Raw genomic sequence first — 25,523 nt, 5'->3', positions numbered from 1 at the left:
GTAATAAATACCAGGAAAGCGTCAGCCTCCAAATTAAAAACTACTTTACTCTATGTTGTGACATTAATATTTCAGATGTATCATCTGTTCTCATTCTGTTTAATGTTTTAAATGCACAGAAAACTGAATCATTTAATCGGAGATTGAAAAAGAGAAACTAACATTTCAGTAACCTGCTGTCACCAGAAGACAGCTTGACATTGTGAAGTTTTTTTGTAGTGTCCAGTTTTCAGCATCACTCACTTTTCTAAATTAAATTCTGATTAGTTTAATGAAACAGGGTTTTGATTTTGCGCATCAGTAAAATAGAGAGAGAGAAAGAGAGAGAGAGACAGAGAGAGACAGAGAGAGAGAGAGAGCTGAAGGGCAGCAGTTAATGGGATTGATGAGAGTGAACTAGGAACTCTTCATTCACTGAACAACTTCACTTTATTAGTCATTGAAGTGGCAACTGAACGGTTTACAGCCAGTTACATTATTTAGAAGTGAGGCTCAGTGGGACTAGAAGTGGAAGCCAAGTGGTTTAATCTCAGCTGGAATATGAATCACTGTCATGAAGGTGGATGTAATACTTTAACAATTACCTTAATTGTTATTATTGATACTTTGTCAGTGATGATGTCTGACTGCAAATCACGGCACCAGGCTGTCTTCTTTCACTTCCTTTTTTAATGTGCTGAACAATCAACTAGATGATTTAAATTCAATACTGTACATCAACCATTTATGACACACAAAAAAAACATCTGCTTCTGATAATACGTAAAGGTTTCATTTTTTTTCATCAGTGACTCTAGGTTTATGTCACACACAGTCTGCTTTGGATGAAAACCTGCTTTGTTTAACCATCTGGTCCTTCAGCTGCCTCAGAGTCACAGCAAAGATGAACCAGGCTAGAGGTCTGTGACACACTGTGACTGCTGTCCATGTGGCTTCATGTGTGAAAGTCAGCTGTATCAGTCCCATATAACAGTCACACACACATACGACTCCTAGAGCTGATGTACAGGACTTCAGTCATTACTGTCAGGCTCTGCCTCCTTGTTTTGCCGGTCATTTGATCCTTGTTACACCTCAGTGACCTGTAGGTGTATCAGCTGACACTGAAACGTGCAACAAGTTAAACACGGATCCATTCGGCACCAACCAACTGTTCCACATACATTAGACTGTATGTCTGAGTCCCTTTAAGAGAAATAGGCTGCTTATTTTGGCAGATGCCGTGATAGTGACAGTGCTTCCACAGCAGCTGGTGTGTGTGACCTGTCTGACTGTAACTCAATAAGGCTTTTCTTCAACAGCTCTGGTGATGTAGCACATGAATATAAAATGATTGACGCTGTGCAGGAACGTGCCATCGTGGTTTTACTATAGAGGTGAACCCAAAAGAAAAGAAAGAAGGTTGGCATATAGATGTAAAACCTGTTTGATAATTATTTAATACTGTCTCCTAAAACACACACACACACACACACACACACACACACACACACACACACACACACACACACACACACACACACACATCTGTGCCAGCATTTGACAGCTCATTCAAGCTGACACAGTGCAGACCGGCAGCGTGTGAATTATTCAAAGTGATTATTAATATTTGAGAATGAACAGCTTGGTGGATGAGAGTCATCACAGGCAACTTTCATCCTGCCTCCTCCTTCCACAGAGTGAGACGTGTAGCATCATCAGACACTCACAGAAAGACGTGATGACAACAAAAGAAGCTGAGCTGTTGATGGAGTCTTAATATTTGTACATCGCAGTGCACAGCTTCAATAATAAAAAAAATGTCATTTTAACTTGTGTTATTTTACCCAAACTTAATTATTTGACGCTTTTATAGATGATCATGCATCATCAAACAGAGCAGCTGGTGCAGGTCCCAGACTATCGAGCTGAGAAGGTCAAAGATGCATTATTTCCACCAACCCTAATGTTTCTGTCAAAGGCTGAGGAATAAGGACAATATGTATGACGGGTCATTTGTGTCCCTCTGAAGCGTGCTGAAGGCTGAGCAGCGCGATGCGATGAGTCTGTGACAACCTAAACACCGTCCGTGTTGCACCCCCGCCCTCCGGCCTGCTGGGTGCGCATTTGTTCAGCCTTGTCTGGTGTATTTGTTGCCAGTCACTTCCTGGTTTGTTTCCTGTTTCTGTGATTTAGGTTTGCCCTCATGTGTTTTCCATGAGTTGCCATTGTGTTGTGCATTGCGTGTCCTGGCACGTGTACTTAATGGCACGTGTTAATGTTGGATTGTTTCTTGTGTAGTCATGTTGTCATGTTAATGTGGAGTCCGTGCCCTTTGTTCAGTGTTGTATTTAAGTGTTCTTAGTTAGCATTCTGTATTGGTTTACATCTTTAGTTAGAGTTTTATCCTGCTTTGAAGTGACGTTCAGTTGTTTTAGCACTGAGTTTCCTGTTTCCTTTGTCTTGCATTGTGTTTATGTTAAAACATTTATTAATTAAATTATATTTATTTAAATTCTGTCTGTCTCAGGTCTTAGAGGTTGGTTCCTCTAATTAATTGGTCTGGCTCCTACTACTGGGAAGCCTAGAAGGACTTTAATAGCTCCCTGGTGAAGGGATGTCGTGGTATTGGCCTTAGAGGCCGTTATATTGGAGTATTAGGATGCTGTGGTCAGTTTAGCAGCTGCAGCAGCCGTTCCCTCACTGCTCATAGAGAGCTATGGGTCTGAAGGAGCGCCTGACTGCGGTGTTTGCGCTCTGTCTGTCTGTCTGTCTGTCTGTCTGTCTGTCTGTCTGCTGTGATGCTGGTGGATCTAGTATCTACAATAACGGACTGAGACGTTTGGATCCTTCTCCTAATCCTGCTTTGCATTATGAGGCATCAGCTAACGAGTCCTGTGGACTCAGCTCGATGCCTCCTGGTCATTAAGTCATCTGCCTGATGCATATTTATGCATTATTCTTCATCCGTTTCCTGCTTGCTTTTATATAAAATGTTGTTTTATCCATTTCTGCTAAATCAAAGTTTTGTTGGATTTTACACACTTAGTCGTAGCAAACATTAACTCTCAAAAAATTGATGATGACTGGATAATGTAGGGAGTATCGATCTTTTAGACGTTATACTCTAGAAGTTATACTTGATGTCATTATCTGCGGTAAAGGTGTTTCCTTTATTGTGAAACTGACATGAGAAAGATGTTTGATGGAATCTTACTGAGAATGAAAGTTTCCTTTTTCAGTCTAACTCTGTGTGAATATCAGAGCTTTAAACTGATTAGATCATCATTCATGATGGAAATGTTAATTTTTCTGTATTCTTCACTGGATCTTAATTGCCTGAAAATGTGACGTATGTCTGCTTTTCCAGATGTGAACTCCATCCAGGCCTGGTGTGTCACAGCGAACTCCATATGTAGTTACTGAATTCATTCCTCATTAGTACAGTATATGATCCGAGTGCCGGCATGTGATAAATAATTCATTTTAAAATAAGAATGTTGTGACTGAAGAGAAACAGGGACAGATGGTAAACGCAGAGTCACTGCATCCACAGCAGCAGTGTGTTGTACAGTGTTGGCAAAATAAAGAAATAGTAATAAGTAATAAAATGCAACGCAGGTACAAATTCTCAGTGCTTAATGACGTCCATCATAACGGTGCTGCTTTTAGTTCTTTAGTCTGAAAGGTTCTAAAACGCTGTGGAGTCATTAAGCTGCAACCACAAATGTAGATGTGACACACACACACACACACACACACACACACACACACACACACACACACACACACACACACACACACACACACACACACACACACACAGCTGTTCAGTAGACAGTGACAGGAGCAGAGATAGTGAAGAGTGAAAGACAAGGCAGAACGGAGGAGATGACTAGATGTTCTGGACCAGACAGAATGACGGAGACAGTCTGGACAGTTTGACGTGACAGACAAGAATGAAACGATGGCAGACAGCACTTAATCGGTGATGATAGAAACTGTAGAGGACCGAGGCTGTTGGAGATCATCAGTGTTCAGATCGCTGTGGTCACTGTGATGCTACTAAAGGGGGTTGAAATGAGCCTGAGGCTAAATTGACTGGGGACAGAAGTGGAGGAAACATTTAACTGATCCTCTAGTTTGTATTAGAGTTATTGATCCTTTCAACTTCAGATGAACAACCACAACCAGTGAGCATCACTGGTTTAAAGACGTATGAGCTGCAGACACTTCAGGTCTCAAGATTTGTTTGACTGGTTAAATGGTTGACGGATCAGTTTTAATCATTTAATTGTGTTCTCTCTCTTGTCAGATACACTAAGATGAAAACAGCCACTAACATCTACATCTTCAACCTGGCTCTGGCCGACTCTCTGTTCCTGGCTACGTTACCTTTCCAGGTAGGGGTCAATCAGACACACACACACACACACACACACACACACACACACACACACACACACACACACACACACACACACACACACACACACACACACACACACACACACACACACACACACACACACACACACACACACACACATCAGGACACCAGATTTCCAGATTTGATTCTCTCCTTTTCTGTTTGTCTATTCATTCATTTACTTATTATGTGTGTCTTGAGTCAGATGCACTGTAGAAGTTAAACACCAGAAATTTACTGTTTCTATGAAACAAGATAAATTTCCAATCAATGAATGTTGAATAGAACTGTAGAAATACTAGGTAGAAAACAACAGTTGGTGTCAGATGATTTACAGTAAATCACGTTTCTTCGTGATTTATTCTGAGGGACTCCTCATGCTGTTGACCCTTCCTGTCACATTTCACTGGAGGATTTCATGTTGGTTGTGTACTTCGTGGATGTTTGCAGGGCACCGACGTGTTTCTGGGCTTTTGGCCATTTGGGAACGCTCTGTGCAAAGCTGTCGTGTCCATCGACTACTACAACATGTTCACCAGCACCTTCACGCTGACGGTGATGAGTATGGACCGATATGTGGCCGTCTGCCACCCGGTGAAGGCTCTGGACATGAGGACCCCCCACAAGGCCAAGGTGAATGAGAAGCTGCGAAATGAGATGCTTTGACAAATGACTTTGTGGCTGTTTTTGTGTGGGAAAAAGATTCTGTCACAAAACTCTAGAGGTCAAGTCATCAACTGGGCTCATTTTACCTCTGTAGAGGCGTTTCCTAATTTTTGTTAATTGTTAATACACATTTATATCCATTTATTCCATTTCTGCCTGAGACTTAAATTATCTCATGAAAACTGGTTTTAATAGACGTATGAGACTTCTCAGTGCAACTGATGAGCATTGAATTGTCCCAGTAAACAAAGCAAACGTTTAGCTACAGTCCATTAATTATAATCCTCATAGTTAGAAAAAAACACATAAAGACTCCAACTTCAACTGATTTTGGGGCTGTTACAGGAAGGGATATAATTTTACTAAGCTTCACAGGGATGTGAATTTATTAAGTGCTGAGTAAAACATTTAACACTTCAGTCAGAGTAAACCTGCTGATTGTGATCAACTGCTCCTCAGGAAAAGGATCAACATTTAACTTGGTCAAATGTTGTTAACTTGTTTTCAGGTGGTGAATATTTGCGTGTGGGTGTTGGCTTCAGCCTTTGGAGTCCCAGCCATGGTGCTGGGAAATGTGGAGGAGGAACGTGAGCACAACAGTGAGTACACACACACACACACACACACACACACACACACACACACACACACACACACGCACACACCATCAGATTAACTTCACATTAAGAGGCTTGGTGGCTCAGTGGGTTGAGCGTTTGCTTGGGGAGCAGAAGGTGCCAGGTTTAAGCCCACCACAGCACCAAGTGTGTCCTTGAGTGAGACACTTGCACTAGCTCCCCGGGTGCTGCACTGTGGCTGCCCAGTGCTCCCCTTTAGGGAATGGGTCAAAATTGGGAAGGCGAGGTTCATTTCATTTCATGGGATTGATAAAATTCAATTAAAAAATAGACTTTAAGGTATTGGCCTCACTAATCATCATGGTGCTCTGTGTGGGTTTACCTTACTCCTTTACTTTACTCTAAATGCATCTCAGAACTCAAATGCTTAAATAAAACCATTACCATGACTCATGTGACCTCACCTCTGCATTTCAGGACTTTAAGCTGATAAAGGTTTGACTCTTTCACGTCGACACTCTCTCATTTCATCACAGTCTCTTTCCTGAAACACCTGATGAGTTACAGCAGCTTCCTCTTTGGTTTCATGACTGCTTATCAGTTACTGCTGAGTGGATCCAGCTGGGTCCCGCTTTATACACAAAGTGTGTGTTTGTTACTACAAATCATCTCACTCAGGCTTTCACACCCCCCCCCCCCCCCCCCTCCAAAGATTTATGGTCTAATATTAATGGAAACGTCTGCAGTGGAGCTGGGGTTGTGTGTGTGCAGCACAGCAGGGACTTTGCCTTATAGGGTTGTGTGTGTGTGTGTGTGTGTGTGTGTGTGTGTGTGTGTGTGTGTGTGTGTGTGTGTGTGTGTGTGTGTGTGTGTGTGTGTGATTAGCCCTAAAATGGACATCAAATCTACAGTAACTCTGTCATTTGATCTTATACCTAATGTTTAAAAATGACCAAAACATGCCACGATGATACAACCTGCTGTTCATAACGAGCAGCTCAGCGTTTCTGCCTCAGTTATAAATAATAAACATATTCTCCATCGTTGTCTCTCTGGGCGCTGGCTGGTTGTTGGAGCTTCCTCCTGTGTTTGACAGACTCACTATTTATGACCATGTAGAGGGCACAGCTCTCAGAGTTAATATTTACCCTGCAGGCTATGGAAATGCTTTGCAACTCTGTTACTGGACCCTTTTACCTTATGAAACATCCAATAATACCCCATAAGTAACGATACTGTACATCAATGCTCAGCCAGGAAAGATTTGGGCTTTGGGAAAGATTTCAAAACACTGGATGCAACTTAAATGAATGAGATAATTACAGGTGTGCACATTTTACCTAAAGCTGAAATTATTCTAAATGTGGCAAAAATGTACAATCTTGGAATTACTGTATCTTCATCAGTATTAATGCTGAACGCATACTGTACATTTTGAAAGAACCTTGAAGGGCTCATCACATGATGTTATGTTCAGACTTTTTCATTCAGAAACATTGCATAAATGTAATGAAAGTGATAATTAATTCAATAATAAGTCTAAAAACAAGTAGATTTATTGCAATGCTCTGAGACAATAGCTGTTGAAATGTACAGAGATATGAAGAGAATGAAGCAGGCTGTCAGTGATAATGATGCACACAGTGTCCTGGTACTGATTCACTTTCATTAGTTGGTGGGAGACAAAGATTCAGATGCTCCAACATTAAGCGGGTTTACAGCATCTCTTAGATCCTCTTCACCTTCATCAGACCAGAGCTTCAATGGATCCGTCTGTTAACTCTGACCAACCTGAAGCCAAACCCACATCAGCACTGATCAGCTGTAACAAATTGTGACACCACTTGGCATTTTGTGGATTATTCCTTTAGTGATGCTGAGTCACTGGTCGCATCTCGATGAGTCTTTGGAGAAGCTCAGACATGACCAGATAAAGGATAGTGGTGGCAATGACTACATGCTGAGCCCAGTCAGTATCAGCTGTGCAGTAGTTAGCAGGGGAACAGCAGGTCTGAGTGGGAGCTATTGATCCAGTCTCCATCTAATAGCATCATGGTTTTATTAGTCCACTCTACAGTGAAGCCACAGCTGCAGACTCACCGGTGTCTAGAGCTGCGGTTCACACCTTCTGTTCTTTCATTGTTCTCTCTTCGTCTGTCTTTATATTCTTCTATTTTCTATTAAATTAATAACTCTTAAAAGGTCATCTTTATCATTTGATTCACATCTTCTTTTACAGTATGTTATTTAATATCTTCTGTACTTTTTTGCATTTTCGTTATTGACCAGTATTTATACCAGTTCATATTTCTTCCATTTCATTCATCCTCATCTGTTTCACCTTGCTCCAGATTCTTCATACTTGCCCTTCCTCCATCACATCATTAGAGTTTTACTCTTGGCCCTGTCTCAGAGCTGTTTATTTTATCTGTGTTCCTTCCCCCTCCTCCTCCTCTGAAGCAGGATGGGAGACAGTGGCGTCATAGCGTGATGGCTGCAGAGGTTGTCATAGCATACCTCTCTCAATAATTGGGGTCAGAAGCTTTGCCCAAGGACACAGTGGCAGGAAGGAGGCAATAATCAGCAGTGACCCTGCTGTCACCAGCAGTGGCCCTCACTAATCCATCAGATGAGTAGGAAATGTGCGCTTCCTGGCAGCTTGTGTCTTCTAAACGACTGTACTGTATGTGATGAGGAAACCAGATCTTTAAAAAGATCATCTGCATCTTCGAGCCACTGAAGCTTGGTGAAATGATGTAACATGTATGTATGCGCAGGTTGCTCATCTTACTGTGCTGCTTTATGGCCTGTATCGGCCACCACTCACTGCACACGCTCCTCATGATTGCCAACACACAGCCTGTGTTATGTTACTAAGGCCTGTAGGTGGCGCTGTATGTGCATCATGCAGCAGAACGTCTGTTGTGTAATTGGGTTGATTGTCCACTTAGGCCTAATAGCAGCTTGATGTGTGACTTCCACTGGTACAGTAGCTCAAGGTTTGGTTCCTTGTCTTTATCTCTTAAAGTTAAATCTAATGGTTTTGCCCTTTAGTTTCCACTCCCAAAAGAAGTTGTGTGTTTATTTGGAGTCTCAGTCGTGTGATGACATTTGGGTCAATTAGTCAAAGAACACATGCTTTGGTTTGGAGTCACTGTCTGGTTCCTTAGTGATACCTGCAGCCCAACATCACTCCCTCACACACAGCTCAGTCACAGCTACACGCTAAATGTGAGCATTAAACGCATGAGCAGGTTCTGAATTATTGCAGATGAACAATAAACGAATGGAGCGGGACACAGTAGCTACACAAAGGATGAGAGCACAAAACCTGCTGATTCTCCAACTGGAGAACATTAACGCTTTGTTCACAGATGCTCTGATGTCTCGCAGGCCATTATGCTACAGCAACAGTAACATCAGTGAGCTGTTAGAGTTATGATTATTACAGTATAGTCGATGATTTGTTTTCTAGAGACAGAGAAATTACATTTATTAAGAATAAACCTGAGGTTGTGACACGTTGAGCTGTCAGAGAAAAATATCCCAGACATAAATTAGGACAATCAGTCAAAGGTTCACTCGACTACATAATAGAATTTTAGAACTTGGAATAAAAACTTAAACTCAATAAAGACTCGACAAGTCAACGCTACGGTAATTATAAGACAAACTAAACGCACAAAGGACCAGGACCAGAGGAAGCAGGAGGATGAGCTCAAAACCCAAATGTAAGAAACCCGATGACAGGAAGAAAACAGAGCGCTGCCTGGCACGAACCACAGAACACGTGAGCCAGAAATGAAGAAACACAACGTTCTGTACAACAAGAATCCAGACGGGGAGGAATGTGATCCACAATGGGAACACTGAGTCCAGGTGTGGTGGAACTGATCCGTCAGAGGCACTGGAAATGATGGTGCGAGAAACTGAAACCAGAGTCTGTCGACTGAGGCTCACAGTTCCAACTTCAGTTGTTTCTGCTTGATTAGCACCTTTGCAGATTTTTGTTGATATCACACAAAGTGATGCTTTGAGGCACGGCCAGCTGCTCTTAACAGCTGGATAGGGCCGGTCTCACCAGAGACTCACTCTACTGATTCCCTGAACGTTCACACTGTGTCTCAATTATCAGTTATTGAACAATCACTGTCCTTTCACCTCTACTTCAGGTTGTTGTAACAGTTGAGAAGACGCTTCTCTTCTAGGTAATTTACTCCACTTTCTCCATGTCTATGGCTCTGGCGTCCGATGCTTCTCTCTGCTCCCACTGAACAGCTTCCATGTGATTTCCCTGTAGAGTAAATGAGGCTAGGAAGGGGACTGAAAGCACGGCGCATCGTCTACCACCACATCGGCTCATTCAGACAAACAGACTTTATGTACTGTAACAGTTGAACCTAAGAGTATTTTAACCTGGACACGGGAGAGAAGAGGCAGCTGGAGATGAAGCAGTAGTTACTGATGACATGTGAGAGACTCACTCAATATGCAGGACACGGACATAAAAACTCCTTTACCTTCATTAGCCCAGAGTCTATTCTGAGTCTGGATGTGTGTTATTTGGGTGGAGGCAAATTCATTTGAGGGTTAAGAAATATGACAATAGTGGATAATGTAGAGTTGGAAAGAAGTAAAAGTCATCCGCTGACATTTCCAGAGACGAGATATTCCAGAAGAGCCAGAGTGATTTGTGCTAACAGCTACTGAGGGACTGCAGCTTGACCTTTTCTTGTGCTACATCTGGAGATGGAGAAAAGCTTTAATCGAGCAGCGTCTCTCAGATTTACACCTATAGGATGCAGCCATTTCATTGATCATGGAATAATAACGTTACATGCAGAGACTCAGCAGCTCTGTGTGTATGACTGTGTCACAGCAGCAGGGAGGAAATGAAGGCGAGCGGCATTAACCAAAAGATACTAAACATCTGCAGAAGAACTGAATCAAGTGGTAAATTAGTTTGTTTCTTGTATTTTGTGGGACGTCTTTCCACCAGTAAACCAGTCCTGCTTTGACTGATTCCCTCCGTTGATTGGTTTTGGTGTTTAAACTTGAAGCTTCTTGGTCTTTGTTGTTTCCCGGAACCGTGCAGCTCAGGTTCAACAGCATCACTTTCGTGTCTGCGTCTCTGCCTGATCTTCCTTCTATACAGTAGCTTCATGTATCCAACCTCTCTGACGCAGGTCTGTGTGTTTCCTGTTTCCAGGTGTTGAATGTATCGTGGTGTTGCCTGATCCAAGGAGCTACTGGGAATCCGTCTTCGGCACCTGCGTCTTCCTCTTCTCCTTCCTCATCCCTGTGGCCATCATCAGCATCTGCTACAGCCTGATGGTCAAGCGTCTGCGCAGCGTCCGCATCCTGTCCGGCTCCAAGGAGAAGGACCGCAACCTGAGGCGCATCACCAGGATGGTGCTGGTGGTGGTGGCAGCCTTCGTGGTGTGTTGGACGCCCGTCCAGATCATGGTCCTGGCCCAGTCGCTCGGCTTCAACCTGAGCAGCCTGTTCACGCTGATCCTGGTGCACTTTCTCATTGCTCTGAGCTACGTGAACAGCAGCTTGAACCCGGTGCTCTACGCCTTCCTGGACGAGAACTTCAAGCGCTGCTTCCGTGAGTGCTGCCACCCGTCGCCATTCCGCCTGGACACGCAGCAGTCAGGCCGCATGAGGAGCATCGCCAGAGAGGTGGCGGCCGCCTACAGCTGCAGGCCCGGAGACTGCGGGGGGCCGGGGGGGGGCACGCCCAATCCAGCATGACTAGGCGTGGAGCTGCCTTTGGTGGGGGTGGACCCCACGCAGAGGGGAGAGACGCATGGGAGCAGGAGCTCCAACACAGAACTGACTCTGATCACAGCCCTCTAGCGGCACGATCCCTCCCACCCTCCAACTAGAAGACTGGCTTGGGGTGGGGGGGACAAAGACGAAGAGTATGGGGTGGAGAGGAAGAGAATTTAAAATGAAGGGTGATTGTTGCGAACAGGCCCACAGGTCCATGCAGCGAATCCACTGGAAGCTCAGGCCACCGAGGATTCAGCACCTTCCAGTGAGACAGCAGCATGCGTTTCATAGAAACCTTAGGACCCGATGGAGAAGCTAAACATCTGGACGTGAATGTAAAGTCAGAATGTGTTGTTTTCTGGCACAGACCAGATGTGGACGTTCCACTTCCACCTGATGATGCCTGACTCCTGGCTTGGATGGAAACACATGAAGAGCTGCAGAAACCAAATGTACGACACCACCATCATTTCTTAAAGCGAATAAAAAAAAAAGTACCAACAACTTTCTCTGAAAGTCACAGTTGACATCTTCACTGCAGCTCATTTAAACTTTATCACTTGAAGTAACTTTTGGAGGCAGTGGATCCTCATTTTAGTTAGTTTGTTTGGTGATGGTTCCTGTAAAAACACGACGGCATTGTGCTGCTGAGCCTTTATCATGATATCTATAAATGCGTCTCATGAATGTTCTTCTTATTATTGCTGCTGTTTTTGCTGTGTTTTAAGACAAAATGACTGGGTCTAGACATGAATTTCATACTGAACTGTTCAACGGTTCCTGAATCTTACAGACGTGACATTTTTAAATTGCAGAGACAGAAACATTACATTTGTAAAAACTGTTCACTTCAAGCACTTAGGAAAAACATAACATAACATAAAAACATAGAATCTGTGATGATACTGAACAAGTAAAAACAGTGTAAAGAAAGAATCTTTTTACGTGAGTCACACGTTCTGGTCAAAGCTACAGTACATACAGTACAGCTGCTACACGAGCCTTATTCTCCCCTTTTACACACACACACACACACACACACACACACACACACACACACACACACACACACACACACACACAAAAACACACACACACACACACACACACACACACACACACACACACACACACACACACACACACACAGTAAGGGCTAGGACAGGATCGACACAACTACAGCTTTCTTCTGTCTGAACTGTTCCTGTACAGCTATAGTGTTTTTGTAGTGGAGTAACTACAACTACTGTTTTGTACCGTAAGATAATCTCACATACAGTTAATACAAAGTGTCTGATCTCACAAACACTGTTTTAAACACAGGATTCTTGAGTCAACCTCGAGTCTCCCACACAAACTTTCGCTGGCCTCATCTTTAGAGAATCCATTATGTGAAGCTTGTATTCTGTAGATCTAGATGTTTTAATGTGACTCACATACAGGACGGTGTGTACGGTTGTACTGCAGCTCCAGTATATTTATTATAACTGACCTTATGTAATATTCAAGTTGCCACTAAGGAAGAACCCGAGGCAGAATAATCCCAGGTGTCTTTAACTGAGCGTGTTCGGACCCAGACGTTGGTCCAGACGTTAGAGTCCCAGCATCACGTCGCTCTGACTCCCAGGGACAAAGGGGCTTAAACAGATCACACATGATGTTCTTGTGATTCTGGATCATTTCAAAGTGGTAAACTGTATAAATCAATCTGTAGTGTACAGGAACATTCAGTGGCATTAATATGTTTGTATGGTATAGGTTTAGTAGTGATGAAAACTCAGAGAGCATCTTAATACAGCGTGAGGTTTGCTGTCGTTCTCAGCGTTTGGTTGCAGTTTCAGTGAGACTGTCGATGATTAAACAAAGAACTGAGTGGATTCTGATTTAGGATCAGGGAGGATCCTGTTCTTTTCCTTGTTGATGTGAGGCTTATTTTCGTTTTCTTTGTAAATACTGTTATATAATATTTATCGCCACTGACGGTTGGATGCTACGTTCTGTCCATGAACTGACTTTGATGCTACAGCTTTAACAGAATCTCCATGTGACTTTACGAACTGCAGCTTTGTCGGTTGTAATTCATTTCAACCTATTAGTAAGTTTGACTGAATTAAACTATTCTTTGAACTTGGCCTTAAATCAAGTCGGTAACTGACGTTGTGCACAGACGTTCTAGATCTGACGAGTTTAGATGTTGATATTTGTTCTAATTATAATCCATGAAAACAGAATGAGGTCTAAAATCCATCTACATTAAAAACAGTGATCTATTGCTGATATACTGTATAATAAAGAGGAATAGAGGCCAAAGTTTCTCTTCCTCTTCCTTTTATGCAGCAGATAAAAATTTCAAACCTTTATACCTTTTTGCTGCTTTAAGTTCAGAAGTGTTGTGTAACTTTAGGACCTGGCTGTGATTCCTGATGACATCATTTCTAAGTTAATGTTTGGACTGAACTGACTCACTGACAGATGCAGCTGTTAATGAAACACTGTGAAAGTCACTTGTTCAGATTTCTATGGCGTTTTATTAGGAATGTGTTTGTGAATCACCCAGTGAAGAACAAATCTACCCTGGGTGAACAGTTTAATTCTAAAAGAAGAGTATACACAGCTCAGTTTGGTTTAGTAAAAAAACCTAAACCTTGTAAAACGTTCCAGCAGCTCATCTGGTCCATCTGCTCTGAGCAACGTGTCTTTTGTACGACCTGCAGCAGCATACAGAACGGGCCGGAGCATCACGGACACTGACCCCATCTTCTGAAGACGGACCTCCATACTGAAACGTCACTGTTGAACTCGCAGACATTTCCAGCTACTCTTTCGTGTTCTTGTAGCACAAAACTCTCTGTGATGGAAACCGTGTGTTTTTACCAGCGCAGAGTGGGACGTGTTCCACTAAAACCTGGTTCTGGAGCCGCTCAGTATCCTCCTCGTCTCTTGTTACCGGTGGTGTATGAGTAGAAGCTGTATCTCTCCTGCTTACTGTAGCGTTACCTCGGAGGTTCCATCCATTTGTTTACATTTTACAGACTATATGAATGTCAAGTTAAAATCCAAATGTAGGAAGAATATACAACGTTGATGTTATTACTGTTATTGTTATGGAGACTTTAAAAGCTGTGTTGCATCAGTATTTCTTTTACTATCTGTATATCTGAGTCGCACATTCAAACAGTTTAGCTGCTGTGATGTTAAACCTGCTGGAGCTTCAACGTCAGTAAATGTCTGTGACCGCAGAACGTGATGCTGGTTAAACATCAACTAAAGCCGCTGTGGTGCTGGAACTGTTTGAGTGCTCTGACTCAAGCTGCAGAACCCTGTCCCTGTTCGTGGGGCAGGACTGTACTTCTCTACCAGCTTGTTGTCAATGCATAGAATTTTGCTGAAGCTTGAATTTAAACTGTATATTTTTCTCTGCATATTAAATGAATAAATCAGTATTGGCCATGAATGTGCCGTACAGTGTGTTGGAGTTGTGAAACATCTAGACTGTATTTTACAAAGCTTCCATCTAGAGAGCTTTTCTTGAGGCTATTAGTCACAAACTATTCAATTGACCAACTTTTCTCTGACACCCCCCCCCCCCCCCCCCCTCCTCCTCCTCGTTCTTGCATTTATCAATTTATTACTTAAGCAATTTTCCACAGATTTTACAAGAAGAGTGTCAGCGTTGGCGGGAACAAAAGTGAAGAGGCAGCAGGAAGCCGTCAAGCAACAATGTTGTCGATTAGTAACGTATAATTACCAAAATAAAAGGATTCTCTCAGCAACAGGTTGAAACACGCTCCCCTCCCCCCTCCTTCAATTTTAAAACTCATGACAAACCTGAGTCATGTGATGGAGTTTGTTCTGAATAAATGTGACTGACACGGTGAACGCGTTGATGCTGATTCCAGCCACACACAGCATGAACCTGATGAGAACCTGCCTCACTACCTGGTGACGCACAAAGACAAGGTGGAAACATGTTGATGTGACCTATGCAGAGACTTAAGTTCACGACTGTCACAAAGCTTGGTCTGCAGATCAGAACCAGCCTGAGAGAAAGGAGCATGAGCTACTGCTGAAACAACATACTTTTCATTTTATGTCAGTGTGAAAATGTGCAACAGCAAATCTGACGATTCTTGGAGAGTCAAAGCTGTTTATTCTTCGTTCTCACAAACCTTTGTAGTAGGAAGCTGTGTGTGACGTGTAAGTCAGGGAGGTTCTGTTTAGTATCGAAGCCTTCACAGGGCAGCAGCCTTCCTTCCTTCCTTCCTTCCTTCCTTCCTTCCTTCCTTCCTTCCTTCCTTCCTTCCTTCCTTCCTTCCTTCCTTCCTTCCTTCCTTCCTTCCTTTCTTCCTTCCTGTTAACTCATTGGTTTTCCATAAGGTGAACGGCTTTTCCTCACCACAGACCAATGTGAATGACGTTTTAGTTTTTAACTGTAACCAACTTAACCTAGTGAGTTACAGTAGTTTGTCAAAGGCAGACATTGTTACATTAGTATTAATTGGTCAGTTGTACCTACTTTACCTTTCCACAGAAACAGGAGACGTTTCTACCTAGTCACTAAACCACTTACCTCTCGTTGTCTCCTCAGCCGACCAATATGTCTCTTCTGTATAAATGAAGAAAATCAGCTGTTTTGAGGTACTGAAGGACAAACCAACTACTTCATCTGTGCCTGAACCATCAGTCGCAGACAACAACAGTCTGCACATTATTGGCTGAACCAGGATTATTCCGCCATTATGTTTTTGTTTCTTTATTGAGTCTTCAGCTTGAGCTCATCCCTACGTGTTGTATGTTTGTCTTTATTACAATTATAATTATAATCATTATCTGTTGGAATATTATGATTGTGGTTTTTGAATTCTGCCTGCTGTTGGTTGCTCTCTGTCTAAACGCGTGTTTGTCTTCCTTTGTTTCTGTCTGAAACGAGTCCCAGAGATTATAAACAGACATTTGCATATAGATGCAAATGATGGAAACCCCGTGTGTGCACACATGTTTAATTAAACTGTCATGCAGTCACAAATACATCCTCATGTGAATTAGTGGCCAGGCAATTAGTAGGTCCAGAAATAGAAGCCTCTCTGACTAACACATTACTGGCAGAGGGACAAACTGGGACAGATCAGGAAACTGGTCGATGACACCGTTGAGTCACTGCTTTTAGATTCATTACAACCACTGTAATAAACCAGCTTTGTACTGGACGTTGTTTGTCCAGGGAAATGTAACTTTGTTATAATGGCAGATGGCATTTGTCTCTTTTGACCATTAAAACAACACAGCCCTCCAACATCTGCGAAAAACAAATGCACTGAGTAACTTCAGCGTCTGGAGGATCTAGAGCGGCTGCACCTGCTGCTGGCCTCCATTAGAGTCGGCCTCTGCAGGCGAATTGATTTTTGCTTCAGCCTCCATCAACATGCCTGCATCTCCCAGCCTCCCTTAAAAGCACAGGCCATCTTTGTAAAGTATGTGAGATGATTGAAGCCTTGGTTGCAAAGTAAGAGTGAAAACTCCAGTCGGCACTAGAGCAGCATACTGTACAGCTGCTACTGTTACTGGAGAAGAATGGTTACACATGAACACAGTACCAACACAGCAGCACAGAGACAGAGGCTGGAATCAGAAGCTATGGATGTAGGAGAAAAATAATAAAATAAAACCGTTTAGATTTTAAACTAATGTCACTTTTTCTCCTTTTTCTCAGGTAGTTTCTTATTTAATATTGAGCCAGTAACCGGCCTCTCCATGCATAAATGCTGCCACTGTTTATTCTGTTAAAGTGTCGCTTCTTGCAAACAGCCTATGAACATTAAGCTCGCTGTTCTCGGGCTCTTCTCCTGAAGGGCCGGCTGGAGAATGAATGAACAACACGTCCTCCTTCTCTGCCCTTTGATCGGCTGCTCAGCTGCCAACTACTGCAGAGCAGCAGCTTCCTGCCAACAGTGGACGTCTGTGTTTGGACCTGGGCAGTGTTCACGCTGGGATGTTGTGATGTGTCCTTACTTGACTCTCTGCTACCAAGACAGCATTTCACTGCACAAACTCAAAATCTTACCTAGTATCTTTATTTATTTTCTTTCTGTTCTCCCAGTACAACCAGTGTTCTGTACTGGGATCCATGACGAGGGCTGACATGGCTCAGTGGATCACAACAGTGACAACAGTTTGAACAGCTGAAGATACTGGAGCCAGGTCAAGTTTATTCATAGCATCAAACACCGACCAACATGTGTAACAGAACAAACCTATATACTAATAACACCAAACCAGTGTCGTCTGCCCTTATACATGAAAACACCTTCTACCATTTACACACCTCACAGTGGGACTTTTGGCCGACACACAGACAAGTCCTCGAGCAAGTAAAGAAATCTGTCAGCGTGTGAGGAGTCAAGAGGAGACATGATGCTTCAGGACTGTTTGGAAAGTACAACCTGGGATGAGCAGAGCCACACAGAGCAGCCTGGAAGGTGTAGGATGTAGAAGCGAGAAGAACAATGAACCCAGGAGGACAAACAACGTCCACGGGTGTTTGCTGCCATGTTCAACTCGTTCTAGACCACAATGGATTCTGGCTTCAGGTTCGACCTCCACTGTCAGTACCATCCCACAGAAAACTCCAATGGCCTCCGTAAATGAGTGTCTAGTCGTATAATAAAAAATTAAATAATAATAAAATAAAAAGCCCAGATACCTTCTGGTCAACAAATTTGGCAAGTATGTGAAAACCTGTCAACCTGGTCACGGTGTCAAATCCCAGCAGCCCCTGCACTCTGTCTTTTAGGAGATCTAGTTTCAGTGGTTTGGTCTAGAGACAAACACATCACACACCCTTGTTTCTGCCTTATGTGTTGCAAAGAAAATCATCCCCAAAACTAAAGATAAATTTAGTATTACTCAGTACTTAAACAGCTTGTTAGATTACACCACCTTAGATACATTGCCTGCTTGTTCAAATAAAATAACTAGAATTACACTCTAATTGATTCCACTTCCAGGTAGGGATGCCTGGAGTGCCTGCTGGCCCAACGGGATGGGGCAACGGGGGTGGTTGATACTGGGGTGGTCGCTTGGGAACCGGTTTCGGCGATGGTGTTTGCGGGAACCGGCACTCAGGTGCCGGGGTAGGGCCATTTGGAGGGCTGGCGTGTGCCTGTCTCCAGGGGACGGAGGCGGGTCTCCCTGCCGGTGTCTGGGGACCTTTATTCGTCCCACCATGCATAAATTTCCATGTTGCAGCAGCAGTACAAAACAAGGGCAGCGTCAAGATTATTTACAGTTTAAGTAAAATTAAAAATATATCCTATATATACACACATGCACACTGAGGTGATGGGTAATTCCACCATGGGTTGATCGGATATTGCACATTGCTGTAAAAGTATGTGTACTGTATGTGTAAAAGTACTGTATGAGTGTAGGTTTGAGTGGAGGACTACATGGGGCGAGCATTGGGCATGTTTGAGAGAGAGAATGTGTGACAGAGGTGTGAGGTTTGTTCTGGCTGCGCTGCTTGTGGTGCCTGGGCAGTAGTATTGCGATCCCTGGGTCTGGCTCATCTGTTCCTGGCTGGGGGGTTGCGGGGTGCAGTGGGATGGTTACCGGTATCTTGCTTCCCAACTACATTACTCCACACTCATCCAATTAGGTCTGATGGAGGGACTGGGGCTACTGAAAAGTAGTTCCACCAAACCGTCTGGATGAACTGTGGGGTCCTGAGGTGCCTTTTCCGCTGCCCCCTGCTTCTCCATGGTGGGGGTTGGGGGGGCGCACTCGGGAGGGGCTGCGGTCCCTGCCTGGGGCCACGTGGGCAGCGGGCCAGAGACCTGAGATAAGATAAGAAAACCTTCAATAGTCCCACAGTGGGGAAATTGCTTCACACAACAGCAAAGTACAGAGCAGAGAATACAGCAACAGAATAAAAGACAGTTTGTGTTGGCACAGTACAACGCAGTACAGTTCAGCACAAGAGTGAGTATGAGGTCATTGTTAAGGGTTATTGCACAGTGTTTAAACGCAAATCTTGTACCTGTTTGAACAAATGTTGCACAGAAAAGTTGTACATTGTGTAAATATAGACTAGATATATAATCATGCACAGAGTTTGCACAAGTATTGTGCAAAGGAGATTACTACATAACCAATGATGCAGTGGGTGAGTGAATGTAGTTGGAGGTCAGTAGTCAGTAGTTCTGATTGTATAATCTAACAGCAGCAGGGAGGAAAGACCTGCTGTATCTCTGTGTGTATCTCGCTCCACAGCTAGGGTGGATCAGTCCGTTACTGAAGCTGCTCTCCAGAGCAGACAGAGTCCTCCAGTGGGTGAGAGTCCTGGTCCATGATGGTAGAGTCTGCTCTGACCCTTCCTGCACAGTGCATCTGTGTTACATGTCCAGTCCAGTTTATTGTTTAGATGCACACCCAGGCATTTATAAGAGTCCACTCTCTGAATGTCCATTCCCTGGATATGCATCGATGGAATGACAGCAGACTGCTGTACTCTGCATCGTCATCATCGATGATCAGTCCATCACTCGCAGAGTCATCAGAGAACTTCTGCAGAACACACCTGTCCGTGTTGTGTCTGAAGTCTGACATGTAGAACAACCCTCCCCATGAATGACAGTAAGCAAATGGTGTTCTGCTGCCTGCGTGGTCTCTTCTGCTGACCCCCACCAACTGCCGGCCTCGTAGTGTGGGCCCGATGTGGTGCCAGGGGATACGGTCAGGCCACAAACCCTGCGACATCACATATATTTAGGATGGACAAATAAAAACAAACAAAAAAACATTAATCAAGAGGAGTACAGTATATATTTTTCTCATATACTAAAATATACTACTAAAAGCAAAAAGCAAAAAAAAGAGCCTTAATTGGTTTAGGGCAGATCTGCCAGACACTCTCTCTCCGCTTATTATCATGCTGTCGCTTGCTGGTCTGATTTAACCATTTTCTAGCCATGTTTTCTGTGGTCATGTTAAAAGCTTATTAGAATCATGTTGAGATGCCAGATCGTTAGAGTTGCTTCTTTTGTTTACTGCCGACAAAACCTTTTTTTGTTAGACTATAGAAGCTGGCGGAAACTGAGTCCTGCCATCTGGCCTGTGGAGTAGACACATTCTTTTCTGTTGCCACTGAACAGGAGGAGGTGAATCAGAACCTTTCAACCATATTCATGGGTAGTTTTATGTTTTTGGTGCAGATGTGTCCTGTAGCTTGACATAGCAAGCTAATATTACACAATAAGGTTGTAATTGTGTAATATTTTTTCCTCCCCAGTGATTGTGGTGCCACAAGTGTTTACCTCTAACACACACACACACACACACACACACACACACACACACACACACACACACACACACACACACACACACACACACAGCTCAGGGACTTTCTACCTTCTGTGTACTCGACAACCTCCTGCAGGATGGATTGAATGTGAACACTTCAGTTTGGATTATGACCCATGAGCAGCACTTTGTCCTGAGGCTCAGTGCGTCTCCTCCTGGTTTAGTGCTGCTGTTACTGTTGTTCACACTGTGACTCTTCCATTATTTTGGCCCACGTTAATCTTATTAGTCTGTAAAAGCTCTGTAACATAACATCTATAATTTATGGATTAAATGAGTCACGTTAGGGAAAATTATCCCAAACATTCACATTGAAAAACTAAATTAAATCAGAAAATTGTAATATTAAACAAATATAATAAACATTGTACAATTATGGAATTAAAAACTATTTAGAATACACAGTTGGTGTTTAGTGTAAGGATATTAGTGAACATCAAAACCACTATAATTCACAATTTATTATTTCTCCTCTCTTGTAGCATAATTAAAGGGCCCATCTAGATTTAGTATTAGTAGTCAAATACTTTTACTCATGATAAGTTTATGTGATGTGAAAGACTAAACTATAGAGCTCTAGTTTTTATACAATATATCAGAACTTTTACTCTGTGCCAGTGCAGAAAACATTACTATAGCAACCAAAGGCCAAAGCAAACTGAAGAAAAACATGTTAGTTTGAAACAGCTAAAAGCAAGAATGATGCGGTTCAATACATAAACGCGACGTGACAGGGTTCTGTTGTTGTTTGAAATGACACGCGCTTTGTTCCTCAGCTGCTTTAGGTCCTCCTCAAGCTTTGATGCTTTCTCCCGTCTCCTCTCCACTCGTCCTCCTCCTGCTCTGGCCCAGTGCCTGCAGCTACGAGGCTCCTGAGGAGACGCAGGACGTGTTCGCTACGCGTGCCTGTCCGGCCTTCCTGACCTTCACCAACGCCGCCCACCTGGCTGGAGCCACGGTGGAGCTCCCATGTCACTGCAAACCCCACCAGGTAACAGCTGGTCATCCTGCGTCCTAATATTATAGAGCATCAACATAGCCTGCTGCAACTGGAAATACAATGTTTCTATCAATCACAATAACCATCAGTAAATTTTCTTTGTCTGAAATCTCGGCCTGTATGAAGTTCTCTGGTGTTCTGGTCTCCTGTACATTTCAGGTTCAGTCCGTTGTGTGGTTCTTTAAGAAGCATCTAGGACACTCTGCGGAGACCAAAGCCTTGACTGATTACCATGGCAACAAGGTGCTGGACACAAGCCACATCCCTCACAGTGCTGACCTGCGTAGTCGATTCTCCATCCGCCTCTTTAGCCTGTTGATCTTCAGGGCGGCTCCCGGTGACTCTGGTATCTATATGTGTGGCTCTGCCCACAAAGACTTCTTCTACGGTTATGACCTGGACATTCAGGAGGCGCATATGCTCAGATCTAGTTCAAGGTGAGGAGACGGGCTGATACTTATTGATGACTGACAATTTGAATTTATTGAGCTTTGGCTAGTGGTGGTGACAACCTGCATCTAAACCACAGTGATCCATCTCTGGTTTTCTGCAGGCTCAAGACGCAGGACATGAGAAACAGAGCTGCCTCTGCTGGCTTAGCTCAGCCCCTGTATGAGGTGTTCACCAGGTTCCAGCCCTGGTCAGTGTGCAATCGCTGTGGAGTGGCTGGGGAGCAGGTGCGCGTGGGACTCTGCTACCTCCAGTCCAACTACCTGCACGTGCGCTACAGACGAGCCAACCAAACGGTGGCTTCATGCGGCTCCAGGGCGGTGCCTCGGGCCTTTGTCCACCTGGAGCAGAGGAGGGTTGAGGCCACGTTAGAAGTGCGGAGCTGTACAGTAACGTGTCCACCTCCAGACCCTCGTCCTTCCAGACTGGACTCTCTGATGACATTTCTTGGCTACAGGTGAGCTCATTACAGTGACACGACACCAACACCAGCGTGGTTTGATCCAGCTGCAGCAACACAATTGTCACCAGTGTAACAGCATTTTAAAATTCAGAATGCTTGTAATGGTTTCTAATAAATCGAAACCCCTATCAACTCACAGTTTGTGGTCCATCCTGTGTGTGTGGTAGTTCGGCCTCTCGGCCATCGGCGGTGCCAGTGTTTTACGTGAACCATCCAGCAGACAGCAGCCTGGCCTTGGGTTGCCCTGGCGCTCAGTCCAGCATGGCTGTAGCCTGGGACCGAGGATCTAAACCCATCTACCAAACAGCGGCTAACCTCAGCATCATAGGCGCCAGGATAGTGATAGACGCTGGACATCACCTGTTGTTCAGACCTGCACAAACACAGGACTCAGGTAAAAACCACGCTTTACTGGACTATATCCATCCACAAACAGAGTATATTTACATCCGTCCTGTTCCCCGTCTGTCCTGTTTACCTGCTTCCTCAAACATGATACTGTTTTAACACTACTGATTCTTTCAGGCGTCTACTACTGCTGGCTGCAGGGCCGCCGGGCTGCAGAGATACACTTGCTGGTCTACGCCCATCTAGGGCGGAGCCAGTCGGTGACATCACACCCTGACTTCCAGAAGGCTGTGTTGACTGTGCTCCAATCCTTTGCCATCATGACGGCTGTGTTTTGCCTGCTGGTGTTTGTCAAAGCTGGAGTCAGACACTTAAGGGACAATGGAGAAATATACATGGATTAAATTCTTTTAAATTAGTACAAGTGTATTTAAACAACCACTAATGAGCAATAATAAAGGCCAAAAGCTTTGCTAAGTGTAGTTTTGGCGAAACTTGTGTCAGAAAAAAAGGTTCAACACCCAAATGATCCTTCATCTCAGCATCACCAGCACTTGCTTTGCTACTGTGGATACTCTCATTTCTGTATAGCAGCTGTGCAGCTGTAACTATATAGAATCAGTTTGGAGAGTTTGTGTTAGTGTGACTGGAATTAATCAGGTGATGCATGAGCACCTGCTACAGTTGATGAGCAAATCAGCCAGTTCTCTTCCACTTATAGAAAGGTTCAACCAGCTGTTAGTGTGAACAGCTGCAGAGTCGTTTTGCAGGTAAGAGTGTAACAATCCCTCTTTCTGCTTCCTGTGTGTGAGTTAGTGGTTACACACATAAATACAGCAGCAGGTGGAGAATGGGGAGGGTGAAGGAGGAGAAGCTCCAGCCATTAATCAACCCAGAAATGTAGCCAGGCTGTTCACTGCAGGATGTATGAACAGAGAGCAGGTCCCTCACCTCATTGTCCCTCGGGAATAAAAAGGTAGTTTAATTTAAACCCAGCCAACACTGCACACACAACACCTCCACCGCATCGATGGCAAAGCCAGAGCTTCGGCTCTGACTAATTATCATTCATCTTGTTGACTGAGTGAACTGTAACTCAGTGAACTCAGTAGCTGGAGGTATAAAGAGGCAAGACAAGTCTCAGCAGAACCACAGGAGACATCACAGACACATGCAGAGTCATTATCATTAATGCTAACCTTTCCATACTCTAATATGTCTTCATACTTAAGCTTTTATATTTTGTCTACAGTTAGAAAAGTGTCCAGCTGTTCAATTCTAGATGTTTGTACGTGTTTATCTCATTCCTCCCCTCACAGTGTGTCCACACATTTTAAGGCGGGAGATGAGGGTGGAGCAGACACAGGAGTGAACCTAAGATCATATCACAGACGCCAGAGAGGCCCGGGTGGTTGGTGTCGGTGTCCAGCATCAGGTTCCAGTGGTAGAGAACAGAAAACTCATGAATTTCCTTCTTCACAGCATAAACATGTCACGAAAACACATCAAAATCAACTGTTAATGAATAATATTTGATAAGCTCTTCTCTGTGCCCTTCACGCCTCTGATCTATTTCACCCCATTTTTTCTAATTTCCTTCTACATAGAGATGGATACTGATCAGTCTGGGTTATTAAACCTGAGGACGCTGCAGGTCTTCACAACTATCACTGCAATCTTCACCTTTAAGTGACCTTCAAGCTTATCTGGAGAGGCTGTCATTTAAATCTCAGAGGACTCACCCTTCCTATTTCATTAGTCCCAAAATAATTAATTTCCTGTCTGTCATTTCTATTCGCTCCTTTTTTCTTTGATGTAAAAGATTACTGTAGATACAAATGTTGCCTGGCTTGTGTCCACAACATCAGAGACGCCTTACGTCCCTGCGAAGGACTTGCATTACAAGCGGGATGACGAGGTTTGACCGGTGAGGAGGTTTTACTAGAGTCTTATTAATATGAAGAGAACCGGGAGCATCTATTCCTGAGGACTGATGAGGACCAGTAGATGTGGTCATGGACACAGAAGACTCACCACCTCCATATGTGATGGAGTTGGTGGTTTAGCATCGGCATTCTCGATTTCTAGTTTCCACTGTGGAACCTGTTTTAGAGATTCACAGTCATTAAATATGTTCTAACTCTTAGTTCCTTTCCTGCAAAACATGCCCAAGGAAACAATCACCACCTGGAGGGACAGAAAATAGAAGATAAAGCAGACTCACAAGTGTGTGTGTGTGTGTGTGTGTGTGTGTGTGTGTGTGTGTGTGTGTGTGTGTGTGTGTGTGTGTGTGTGTGTGTGTGTGTGTTTGTGTGTGTGTGTGTGTGTGTGTGTGTGTGCGGGGGACAGCATATGGAATGTAACTGAGGACAGTGGATCAAAGTGCTTTGCTTCAGGTGCTTTGCTTCAGTTCTAAAAGTAAATCTCTGAGACGAGTAGAGCAGATTGAGGCTGAGAGTTTGGCTCTTACAG

At 43.8% G+C, this 25,523-nt stretch overlaps 2 protein-coding genes and 1 long non-coding RNA gene across 3 annotated transcripts in view; 2 read left to right on the top strand and 1 right to left on the bottom strand.

The window, feature by feature from the left end:
• The window catches only part of oprl1 (opiate receptor-like 1), a 32,953-nt gene extending 20,709 nt beyond the window's left edge, over nucleotides 1-12,244 (top strand). The window contains exons 3-6 of the mRNA XM_029156449.3: nucleotides 4,295-4,382; nucleotides 4,859-5,041; nucleotides 5,583-5,673; nucleotides 10,862-12,244. Coding sequence (XP_029012282.1) covers nucleotides 4,295-4,382; nucleotides 4,859-5,041; nucleotides 5,583-5,673; nucleotides 10,862-11,409 — 910 coding nt within the window. The 3' untranslated portion in view covers nucleotides 11,410-12,244. The remainder of the gene's footprint in view (nucleotides 1-4,294; nucleotides 4,383-4,858; nucleotides 5,042-5,582; nucleotides 5,674-10,861) is intronic.
• Nucleotides 12,245-21,059: 8,815 nt separating this feature from the next.
• LOC129604347 (uncharacterized) lies at nucleotides 21,060-22,979 on the bottom strand. The gene is made up of 2 exons (XR_008695146.1): nucleotides 22,841-22,979; nucleotides 21,060-22,747 (listed from the first exon to the last, which is right to left on the bottom strand). It is a non-coding gene; the product is annotated as an uncharacterized LOC129604347 (long non-coding RNA).
• LOC114859466 (Ig-like V-type domain-containing protein FAM187A) lies at nucleotides 21,461-23,533 on the top strand. Its single transcript, XM_029157629.3, has 5 exons — nucleotides 21,461-21,781; nucleotides 21,950-22,227; nucleotides 22,344-22,697; nucleotides 22,871-23,097; nucleotides 23,229-23,533. Exons 1-5 carry the CDS (start codon nucleotides 21,593-21,595, stop codon nucleotides 23,453-23,455), a joined length of 1,275 nt encoding a protein of 424 aa, XP_029013462.1. The 5' UTR covers nucleotides 21,461-21,592; the 3' UTR covers nucleotides 23,456-23,533.
• The last annotated feature ends 1,990 nt before the right edge of the window (nucleotides 23,534-25,523 follow it).

This window comes from Betta splendens, chromosome 7, assembly GCF_900634795.4.
Source record: "Betta splendens chromosome 7, fBetSpl5.4, whole genome shotgun sequence".
Classification (NCBI taxonomy): Eukaryota; Metazoa; Chordata; class Actinopteri; order Anabantiformes; family Osphronemidae; genus Betta; species Betta splendens.
The sequence above is the reverse complement of the archived record's forward strand: the minus strand, read 5'-3'. Positions and strand labels throughout refer to the sequence as shown.

Bases quoted from the DNA above. Each gene is read 5' to 3' on its own strand.
- LOC114859466 (XM_029157629.3), top strand. From the start codon at position 21,593: ATGCTTTCTCCCGTCTCCTCTCCACTCGTCCTCCTCCTGCTCTGGCCC. The intron at 21,782-21,949 runs GTAACAGCTGGT...TGTACATTTCAG, and splicing joins GTCACTGCAAACCCCACCAG to GTTCAGTCCGTTGTGTGGTT. The intron at 22,698-22,870 runs GTGAGCTCATTA...TGTGTGTGGTAG, and splicing joins ATGACATTTCTTGGCTACAG to TTCGGCCTCTCGGCCATCGG.